The 11,209-nt window shown below is 38.5% G+C and overlaps 2 protein-coding genes across 2 annotated transcripts; both read right to left on the bottom strand.

Moving 5' to 3' along the window:
- Positions 1-2,858: 2,858 nt before the first annotated feature.
- On the bottom strand, positions 2,859-4,145 carry LOC141823730 (uncharacterized). Its single transcript, XM_074710982.1, has 3 exons — positions 3,965-4,145; positions 3,742-3,871; positions 2,859-3,456 (listed from the first exon to the last, which is right to left on the bottom strand). The coding sequence occupies exons 1-3, from the start codon at positions 4,143-4,145 to the stop codon at positions 2,859-2,861; spliced, it is 909 nt and encodes a 302-aa protein (XP_074567083.1).
- A 3,003-nt stretch (positions 4,146-7,148) lies between these two features.
- Positions 7,149-8,899, bottom strand: LOC141824073 (GDSL esterase/lipase At4g26790-like). The gene is made up of 3 exons (XM_074711306.1): positions 8,531-8,899; positions 7,585-8,077; positions 7,149-7,342 (listed from the first exon to the last, which is right to left on the bottom strand). The coding sequence occupies exons 1-3, from the start codon at positions 8,897-8,899 to the stop codon at positions 7,149-7,151; spliced, it is 1,056 nt and encodes a 351-aa protein (XP_074567407.1).
- Between the last annotated feature and the right edge of the window lie 2,310 nt (positions 8,900-11,209).

Below are 11,209 nucleotides of genomic sequence, written 5' to 3'. Positions count from 1 at the left end.
GTTTGACTTTTGTTGACTTTTTGTTGAATCGTCGGTTGGGTGATTTCTGGCCAACCGGAGTTAGGCTCACCCGAACCCGACTCCGGCCTTTCGCCCTTCGAGCGTGCTTCCTCCCGGCTTCTCGTCTCTTGGACGTCGCGTACGTCCTTCTCGTTCCACCGGCGTACTCTTCCGCAGCTTTCGCGTCCCTCGAATTGCACCAAGCCCGTCGGCTCACTTCCCCGCGCAACCCTTCTCGTCCGCTACGTCTTACGCTCGACTTCCTCCGTACCTAAGCTCCTGCGCACTTAGCAGAGGGATTAACAAAACACAAGACCTAACTTAACCTGGTCGATCACATCAAAACTAACCAGGGCACCAACAAAAATTTCTTCAAAGAAAGCAAGAATTGAAAATCTGAGCCCACCCTATATTTGCCCTAAGAAGAAAGTAGTAAAACCTTCTAGTGACTGATGAGGATGCTGTGTAGAGTTTGGGATTAGCAATCGAAACTCAAAGGGTATTTTAAAATTAACACGAATGAAGGTATTATCTACTTCTATAGATTGATGAAGTTGTTTCAAACCACAAAGATGAATCCATGTTTATAATGAATATGCACACAAGATTAACTCCAAAAGAAAGAATGCAAAAAAGAACCCAAGTAAAATCAAAAGGAAACTTACTGAGGAGATAAACTCGTTGAAGAGGAAGAGGCGGGAATAGTTGAGAAGCACTCGAGAAAGAAGACAGTCAAAACATAGCGACGAAGGAACGAAGAACTAAAATCAAAAAGGGGAAAAATCAATCGATCTACGTTAGGGAAAGGAACGAAGAACTAAAATCAAAAAGGGGAAAAATCATCGATCTACGTTAGGGAGTGCAGTGATTGTCACTATTGGATGAGATTTATGAATTCAAGGCATGATCTTAAAAATGTAGTGTAACATACAAATCAATTTTATATACACAAATAGTTCTTTAGCATGTTGATGTTATGAGGTGTGGTTAGAGGTAACTAAGGACAAATACATTCAATAAGTTTATTTCTAAGAATTCTATTTCAACAATTACAATTCAGTCGATCGATTTATACTCTCCTTCAACTAGACTTAGAAAGGGGGCTTGTGATTCAGAGATTAGAAATATTGACTATCAATATTTCTGTCATATAAAAAAACTTTTGACCTGGTCAAATTATGTGATACATGATACTCTAAACAAAAAGAAGTTGAATCGTCTCCCATTTATTCAAATTCATTATAGAAAGAAGATGAATCGCCTCTCATATATATTCGGATCTATTATAGAAAGAAGTCAAATCATCTCCTATTTATTCAGATCTATTATAGAAAGAAGATGGATCGTCTCCTATTTATTCGGATCTGTTATAGAAAAAAGTCAGATCATTTTCCATTTATTCATATCGATCACAAAAAAAGTCAGATCGTCGTCTTGATCAACAACTCAGATCAATTATAAAAAAGTCAGATATCTTTATTGTTTAATGTTATATATCCAGTATGAGAACAAATTCAAAATTTTTAGATTCTCAAAAGGGAATTCATGAGTCTACTTCAAGGGTATTGTCATCCAAGTAGTTACGCCATTAATATAGTTATTTATGGCTAAGTTACAAGGTAGAATCCACCACCCAGCAGCCCCACATGATCGACTCCACGACCATCTGTGAAGAGGTAAATCGAGAAGCTGCAGTTGATCACTACGGGGAGGGCATTGCCTCGGCTTCGTCAAAATTTGATCCTTGCCTACTTTAGTAAGTCTGCTCCATAGTAACTAACTCAATCCTGTCTCGGGGGCATGACTTAGTTACAAGGGGTCATATAAAAGGTTGTATCAATTATAACCATTATATATAAAAGGGTAGTTACTATTTGCTCATTTGAGGACTAAAGGGATGTGACTTCTCCTTGATCTAAGAAAGATATGAATGATTAGCTTTAAATATATAAAGAGATTTCAACCGTTAAAACCAGAGGAAAAGACACATGGACTTCCATTAATGAAGAGACATGTTTGTTCTCTTCTATAAGAGGTATTGTATTTTTTAGATCAAAGTTAAAGGTGTGCAATCTTTAATTAAGATCATAGTAACATTTGATATTCTCCATTCTATTTTAACATGAGCGTCGTAGGGACAATACCAAAGTGCATCTTGGTTCCATTCTAATATCTTGCTAAATCTTTTTAGGGATAGTTGATTCTTTGGTAGTTGATTTCCCTCCTATCAACTTCTTCAATCGACTATATCTGTCGACTCTTTCAATCGACTCCATTTATCGACTCTTTCAGTCGACTCCGTTTGTCGCTTTAGCATATTCTTTTTTATCATCGTCCTTATTTTAAGAAGTTATCGTCACCTAATCTTAAAGAGTTAATTTTTTATGATTTATGAGAGATTTAATTCACCTTCGCATTCAAATCGGAATAGTGAATTAAGTTTTTTATATTTTCAATGCAAAAATATAAGTTTATTTTATGTTGATATTTGTGAAAAATACATAAATTAAGATTTTTAGGAGTCTTATTTGTGAAAAATACATTGTTTTTTCACTTGAAAATTATTTTTACATCTCACTTTCACAAAGTTAACGGTACTTCTATTTTTATTCAAAATAATTAATATTTTTATTTAAAAATTAAAATAAAAAATTATTTCCATGTTTAAAATATTAATTCTTGTACTACTTTGGTCATTATTGCCGACCTGTAGAATCAAGGTTTAACGTTGAGCATGACAAGCAAAAATTGAATCAATGGGAAAATATTTTTTATGTCTAGATTAATATTAACGTTTGACGAAAATATTTATAATTCTTCAAACAAATTGGAATTTTACAGATTAAAATTTTAGTTAATTAAATGATTTGCATGTCGCTCCACAAGCAATCGCCACTCCACGGCCAGTCCCCTCCGACGTAGGTGCTCCCGGGGTAATCCACGTGGCATTCCGTCCACTCATCCCCACCGCCGAGTACGGCGTCGATGCCTCCAACAACGGCGTCGATGCCGCCGGCGCCGATCTCCTCCTCCCAGCCGATCGCGGTGCCGAGCGAAGAAAGCTGCTGGGGCGGCGCCGGGGAAAAGTGATACTCCTCCGAGCTATAAGCAATGTTCGCCATCGTCGTCCCCGTCTCATTCGCCGGCGTCCAAGGATTGGCGAGGAGGCCGGGCGGCGGCGGGGAAAGGTAATAGTCCTCCGAGCTAGAAGAAATGTCCACCATCGTCGTCCCCGTCTCGGTCGCCGGCGTCCAAGGATTGGCGAGGAGGCCGGCGGAGGTGGAAGCTGCGGCGGAAGAAGCAGCCTTCATGCACAGGCGGCGCATTGCGTCCTTAAACGCTCTGCTATCGGCGTCGCAGCGGAGCTGCTTCACGTGCTTCTGCACCCTCGTCCTCCAGTAATTCTTGATCTCGTTGTCGGTCCTACCGGGGAGGAAGCGTGCGATCTTCGACCACCTGCAGTCGTTGAACCATCAAATCACACTCTAGTTTTACCTAGATGAAACAGATATCACTCTTACATGTACTCTTTAATTTTCCGATAAAGATATGATCTTATATACTCACTTGGTTGGTCTACTTCTGAATGAAAATTAATGCAAGAAGATAAACAAGTGATTTGTTTTCATTCAATTCGTCACTTTTTTTAAAAAAAAAATGTTGATTGGCGTTCTAATGGGCAATTAATAAAGGAGTTTCAAAAAGCTTTGAAAGTCTCCTCCTTCATCTCAGTTCAATTACCTGTTCCCCCACCGAGAATGGAGTTCGACGATGATGAGTTGTTCCTCCGGCGTGATGTTTCCGCGGCGAACGTCCGGCCGGAGATAATTGAGCCATCGGAATCTGCAGCTCTTTCCGGTTCGTTTCAGGCCTGTTCCAGCTCAAAACAGTGAGGTTTGCTAGCTAGTTCTTGATATTTAATTTCTTATCCATAGCAAGATCGAGCAGAGTAATTATAAATTACCTGCAGAGCGAGCGAGGGCATTCCACCGGCCTTGGCCGTGCTGGGCGACGTAGTTGATGAGGAGGAGGTCTTCGTCCACCGTCCACGGCCCTCGCCGGAGCTCCTCCGTCACCCCACTAGACGCTGCTGCAAGGGGAGGCCGTCTGTCCCCCACGAGGAGACTTTTGTTGTATTCCTCCATTATTAGCTTCGAATTCCTGCTCGATCTCCTCCTCGACTCCTACTCCCTTTCTCTGTATTATAAATATATATATATAGAGAGATTGATTGATTGATCTGGATCCTTGTTCCTTACTGGTTCTGCTTGCTGTGATGGTTTCGTAGCAGGGGGAATTTGATCTGTGTATTAATAATAGGAAACGAGACAGTGACATATAAGAGATTACGCAACTTATAATTTTATGATTTCTTATTAGATAGATAGATTTGATCGAGAGCTTAAGAAACATGAGTTCCTAATGGTAATTTAAAAGCATTTTTTCTTAAGATGCTGTTTTGATAACAAATGAAAAAAGAATGATGCTATTTTGATGCACTCATCTAAGATGTAATTAAATTTTATCGATTAAGTTTAAATTATTCCCATTTTGTGAGTGTTTGAAATATGTTTGAAGACTATGCGATCGTTTTAATCTTCTAGAGAGAGAGAGAGAGAGAGAGAGAGCGCGCTTCAGCCGTACAAATACAACAAGTCTTATCATTTTTTTTAATAAAAAAGGACATTTATACTGTGACATGTGTAAGATGTTTTATCAAGCCTTTGATAACAACAAAGAAGATAGATGCCACTAAAATCAAAATAATCATGTCTTCAAGTGAATAGATAAGTTTTTTTTAATATGATGGAATGTTATAGGTCTGGCACTCTTAGTTGATTACCCATAAAAAAACAAAATTCAAGAACAAACAATTCTATGTGTGCTAGCCTCTGATATAATTATTTAACATGTTTTTGTTATTCAACTAAGTTTTCATTAAAACTTAAGTATTAAAATAAGTTATAACTAATGACCAATCCAAATTAGTTAACATCAATATATAGAATATTCATTAGAATTGAAGCCCACAATAATAGACTTTGAAAGCCTCGTATAAGTCAATTTATTCAGCTACGTCGCTAAATATTATCATCAGGAACCAGTAGTACCAATTAAACCATTATATTTATTTATTTATTTTAACAAATCTAATCCAAAATCTTCTATTAATAAATTAAAACTATTTATGCAACAAATCTACTCCCAAAAATTTTAGAATCGATTTAAATCATTTATTTATCAAGTTATTAATCTTTTTATTTGCTTAAAATTAATTATATCTTAATCCAATTTATGTTCAGTTTCATTTCATTTCTTTTTCAAAATAGTATGTATTTTTTGTTGTTTTTTTGTTTATAATTCAGGGTCTGTGATATAGATGATCTGTACGTCTCTCTGATTCGTCGTGTCTAACGGGTAAATTGTATGTATTTAATTTGTTGGCTGGACTGGATGGCGAGGAGGTGGACAGATTTGTTTTGGAGGTGCATGAATATAATGATGATTAAGTGTATGGACGATCCATTTTTGCAGCTTATTAATGGCGTGCGCAATTAACGTTTGGATCTACGGATTTGAATCCCAAGTCACGTACGTACAAACAACATTATGCAGGTGCGTGTGGAAGTCGCATACATATGCGCCGGCGTTAATTAGCGGTGGGTGGGTGGATCGACGTCAACTTACCACGCCGGAGACAGCGACGCCAGCACCTGCAGATGGCCGATCGATGATCGACAGCTGACTGGCTGACGCGCTTGTGCCCAGATGGCCGGTCTTTCTCAGCAAACACGTGTAGGAGGGTTTGCAGCTGAAAGGGGCGCAGTCGATGAAGACTTACGTACTGCTGTCGGCGGAATTGTTATCTCTCATCTCTCCCGAGCAAACAAGGGTTTCAATTTCACTCGAGTTCTTAATTGTTCAAGCTCATTTTTTTTTTCGAACTTGAACTTCATTTAGATGTTATTGAGGAACTTGTTTGTATATGCTTACGAAATTATTTGCAGCCCCACTCTCTTGGCCACCTCTTTTGTTTATCCCTTTCGGCATGCGTATTAACAATTCAAATTTCAAATTAAATACGGATCGCGAAGAAACACAACAATCCAAAATGTTGTGAGCGGTAGGCATTAATTCTCTTTAAACAAATCAGAATGAATGTTAAAGGATCACTACATTACGTACGTGCACCTATACCATCAATACAAATACATGCCAGAAATCAATTTCCCTTCGAGAAAATAAGGTATAACAGTAGATTGAATTGGCCTTTAGGGATACAGACATCCAAGTGTACGTTTCATTTGTAAGTATTCATCTGAACAAATCTAGTACTGCACACATATATAAAAGGTGGAGATTCAGTTGTAAACGACGATTATATATATATATATATATATCTGCAAACGTTAAACTTACATCCTGTGACAAACAAGATTGCAGATACTTATGCATGTTTTGAGCAACGATAATATATATTTACTATGATGATAATTAAACAAGCCTCATGGTTATTTGTCTAGGCTTTGTCTGTAATGTGGGTAAAATTACCCACGAAGTCGATCAATAACCTGTCTGATGGACGATTGCACGTAGTGTTAGGGTAAATATAATTATCTATTATTTAAGGAATATCATCTTAATTATGTTTTTGTGTATATATACTATAGTTAACAATTTATATATCCTCCAGTACCTGATCTCTACTATATGTATAGATTGTTTTTCAAATGTTTCAAAAACAGAATTTAAGGTAATATATGCTATATATAATGCGTCTACTTAATTAACTGGCTAGCTATTTATAAATTACTTAGGCATTCTCTCATAAAAAGAGATGGATGTATAGTTTATTAATTAAATATGAAATAAATTATTCACACCTATCTATGAACTCAAACTTTAAATAATGAACACAGAGGTTTAAGCAAATAACATAAAGTTTGTACAGATATTTATGAAATTAAGTATTCTACAGATAATCTCTTTTGATTTTGAATGATACACATATACATTTGTTATATGTTATCATTAATATATAATTAAACCTTTCCATGCATGTCAAATGATCCAAATTAAGAAATTAAGTCAATATAAAATAAAATGAATCCAATTAATTATATTGTAGTAGAAATTAATCATATCCCTCAAATGAACTCAGCCAAACTAGTCTCCAACGTTGTCTTCGCCATAAGCCAGTTAACCTTCTCCGTGGGGTGGAATGCATCCCAAAATACATATTTGTTCGCATCTGGACAGGTAAATGGACTCCACTCGTCGCACAAGTAACCCATCTCAAAGCGGCCCGTCGCACAACACCCTGAATCTACGTTCTCAATCCCTACGTTAATTAAACAAAAATGTCTTTTTATGGAGTTTTTTATATTAATTGTTATTGTTGTATATTTAGGTTCATGGAATGTACATTACATAAAAATACAATATAAAAATACAATATGACACACTATATTGTATGAATATGTTATATAAATATGAGACCCATATCTATAGTGTATCATTTAATTTTCATATTGTGTTTTCATAGTGTATTATTACTCTTAGATTTTTATTTGACGTCCATACCGTAAGAGGAGGGATTGGCGATGATGTGGAGCAAGCCGTCGTAGACCGGCGCGTACCTCAGCCGGAACCCTGGCAGCGTGGCGCACAGCCGCCCGATGAGCCGCTGCAGCTTGACGTTGAAGCCCCTGGCCGCCTTGTTGTACTCCTCGACGCAGCCGCCGCCGGCGAGCGCGTTGGTGGTCCGCTCCAGCGGCACGCAGCCGATGGCGCCGAGGCCGGTGAAGGAGATCTTGCGCGCCCCCAGCCGGTAGATGGCCCTGAGGAACTCCTCCGCCCGGTCCATCAGGAAGTCCTGGTACTGGTCCACCGTGAACTGCAGGAACCGGCCGGTGACCAGCAGGTAGTAGTTCTCCAGGAAGTCGTTGGTGCCGATGCTGATGATGTACACGGCCTCCCCGACGATGCGCATCGCCTCCGCCTTGCCGGCGTACCGCAGGAGCCGCCGCCGGTACTCCTCGAAGTATTCCACCTCCTTCCATAACGGAATCACAGACTTGCCGTGGAGAGAATCAATGAGTCATGCAGATAAAGTGATTAACTAACTGGATTGCAATATGATCTAAATGCAGCAATAACTACGGCACCGGAAAATGGAGGCGGACAGTTGGTTTGGCTGTCATTTCAATTAAAGATCATTTTTTCCCCATAAATAAACTGAGTTTTTTTCCCCCTTAATTAGTATTCGACTGAAGTGGTATAGCATTTAATATTTTTCAGCAATTTCCAGCAGGTTGTTGGTAGTTGAATCTATCATTGCCGACATTAAAATTTAGCGGCGGCCATTCGCTAATTAAGAGGAAGAATGCATGACGTCATACGCAGTCCCTTCCCGCTTTTTCTTTTCTTTTTTACAATTGAATCATTTATTATTATTTATTTTTGATTACTTTGAGTTTGACAGTTAAATTGGTTTGGTGAAATTAATAATGCAGTGCGGAGGACTTACGAGGACGTCGGAGGTGGCGTTGTCGAGGCCGGTGCCGGCGGAGGCGAAGCAGACGCCCTTGGCGAAGTCCTCGATGGAGTACTCGGGGTCGAGGTAGGCCGGGACGAGGGGCGGCAGGCCGAGCGCCTCGGAGATGAAGTCGGGAGCGAGGCGGCCGTTGCAGAAGCGCCCGGTGGGGCGGCTGCCGAAGAAGTCGCGGCCGTAGGGCCGGAAGTTGCTCCTCAAGACCGTGGCGACGTGGTTGTTGTTCCCGGTGTCGACGGTGGAGTCGCCGAAGACGATGAGGGCGGGGATGCTAGAGGAAGCGGCGGCGAGACAGGCCACGTAGAGAAGGAGGAGGAGGAGGAGGAAGATGACAGGAATTCCCATACCTCGCCGGAGTCCGGTGGCGAAAGAACGGAATGAAGTTTTAGATTGGTTGTGTTTGGACTGGTAGCTAGGTATTTAAAAGTTTGAGTTTTTGTTAAAAATAGAGTATTTAATGCTTATTCATGGCACTGTTCTTCAATTCCTGGGTTTTGACAACTAGCATTACTTGGACATGCCAATTAATGAAGGTACCTCAATAATGACAGTACTCAGATTGGCTGGCATGATTGATTAGGTCAATTACAGTCAATCTGACTAGATCAATTGGTTCAAGTAGTGCAGGAGGGTCATGCTAATTGGTTGGGATTGATCCAATGAATCGAATTGATTGGTTGGCTCGAGCAGGATGATCCTAAAGCAACTGATCAGACAATCTAGGGGTGACATGACGTACTGTGAGTTTGAGGAAAGAAAAATTCTTTGACATGATCTCGCCCTGTCCTACTTTTCATTAATTCCAATTGAGTTCAAGAAATATAATAAATTATAAAGCAAATCATATATTATTATTTATAATATATATTACAAACTAAATAATTTAAAGGTTAATAGTGCAATTATCATCTGAAGGTTACTAACAATTTAAATGTCAAGGGTGGAAAGTTAAGAAAAATTAGATAGCTTATGGATGGATGAGAATAAATGACTTTTGCTAAGGGTCGAGAAAAATAGAAAGTTATTTTTAAAATATATGTGTATTTTTATTGAATAGTAGAAAATTTGTCAAGGCTCTGGTAAGGGCGGGCGTTACATTTTCTATCCTCTCTTCTGGTCTCTCACCTCGACTAAACATAGCCTAAGTGTTGGTGCAATCAATTTTGGGTCCAAGTTGATGATCGAGCTCGATTGACCAAGCTAGAGAAGGCTCGAATTGGGTTAGATATTTGATTAATATGTTAATTGACATAAGACGGAAAGAGTCAAGTAGGTTAAGGTTGATTGGAAACTTGACAAAAAGTGAAAAGACCAATAGGGAGTTGACATGAGATGAAAAGTCTAAGTAAATCATAGTTGACTAGACACTTAATGATCAAAAGTCGATTAAGGAGGTTAATCAACAGAGAGTTTGCAAGAGGAAATTTTCAAATGGGTCATAACTGACCAGATACTTGGTGATAGGAGATGACAAAAATATAAGTAAGTCGTGAAAGACCAAACACTTGGCATGAATGCAGAAGCCTAAATAGGTCAAGGAAAATTCTTAGCAACAAATCCGAGAGGTCATACCAACTTGGAATGGCGCGCAAAAGAATTTGGGTACAAGAGGACCCCAATGATGTTTATTATTTTCATCTATTAAGATAATATGTTTTGAAAAGATGAACGGTATGAAAATCATGACACTTTTTGTGAATGATCAAAGAGTCCAACAAGAAAATTCATTAGATCAGTAGGTCATGAATGACCAGATGTTGAGCAGAGGAAGTCTTGATAGGTTGAGATTAATCGGATATCAAATAATATGAGAATTCAACTTTAGAAAGGCTAAAATAGGATTATCAATAGATTGTTAGATAGTATCAATCGATTGGTAAACTTTAAATCTCGAATTCAAGATTTAAAAGGGGATTTGTTGATTTAGCACTTGATTGATGACAAGCAATCGACTGGTAAATCGTGTCACGCAAACAGAAGCTTTCCAAATCGACTGACCAGTTTAGTTGGAAGCAAGTAATCGATTAATGTGGCTCAAGTATCAATTGCTAAGGTAAAAGAGTCATTCTATAAGTGTCAAAGGTCGAATGACAATAAGGTAATTGATTGGTGAAGGCAAATAATCGATGGAAATCAGTTCAAATGTAACCTTATAAAAGAGGATTTTGAGGCAACTCAAAAGTACCGATTCTTAAAGGTTTGGAGACGAAATGTTATTGTATTTTCTACCATCAAGAGGCAATTCAAAGCGATAATAAAGCATCCAAAGTGAAAATTCATTCTTGTAACATGTTGTATCTACATTGTTCTTATTTCTATCTGTGTTTTCGTTTTTGTGTTGCTTTGTATACAACAAGTATTATAAGAAACTTCTCCACCCTCCACAAGATATTCGAGAAAGAGAAGAATAATATGGAATAGTCATTAGGTATTAGGCATTGGATATAGTGGTCTTGGGAGACGGTGAACTAAGTAAAACAAACCTGTTATCGTTGTATATATTTTATTTCATTGGATTCACTTCATGGTTTTCGCTAATAGATAAAGTGATTGAAGCTATTCACTCTTCCCCTTTAGCTCGCACAAATCCTAATGTTAAGTAGGAGTAACACAAGCTAATCAAATTAGCCAACTTATATTTTATGCTCAACATAA

This window comes from Curcuma longa, chromosome 3, assembly GCF_044706935.1.
Source record: "Curcuma longa cultivar G26 ecotype Majalengka, Jawa Barat chromosome 3, ITB_CL_G26_1.1, whole genome shotgun sequence".
Taxonomy (NCBI): domain Eukaryota; kingdom Viridiplantae; phylum Streptophyta; class Magnoliopsida; order Zingiberales; family Zingiberaceae; genus Curcuma; species Curcuma longa.
This window is presented reverse-complemented; position numbering and strand designations above follow the sequence as displayed.

Coding starts and splice junctions, on each gene's coding strand:
- LOC141824073 (XM_074711306.1), bottom strand. CDS start 8,899: ATGGGAATTCCTGTCATCTTCCTCCTCCTCCTCCTCCTTCTCTACGTG. Junction 8,078..8,530: donor ACGCCACCTCCGACGTCCTC/GTAAGTCCTCCG, acceptor CTCCACGGCAAG/TCTGTGATTCCGTTATGGAA. Junction 7,343..7,584: donor CGCCAATCCCTCCTCTTACG/GTATGGACGTCA, acceptor TAATTAACGTAG/GGATTGAGAACGTAGATTCA.
- LOC141823730 (XM_074710982.1), bottom strand. CDS start 4,145: ATGGAGGAATACAACAAAAGTCTCCTCGTGGGGGACAGACGGCCTCCC. Junction 3,872..3,964: donor TGCCCTCGCTCGCTCTGCAG/GTAATTTATAAT, acceptor GAGCTGGAACAG/GCCTGAAACGAACCGGAAAG. Junction 3,457..3,741: donor CATTCTCGGTGGGGGAACAG/GTAATTGAACTG, acceptor CAACGACTGCAG/GTGGTCGAAGATCGCACGCT.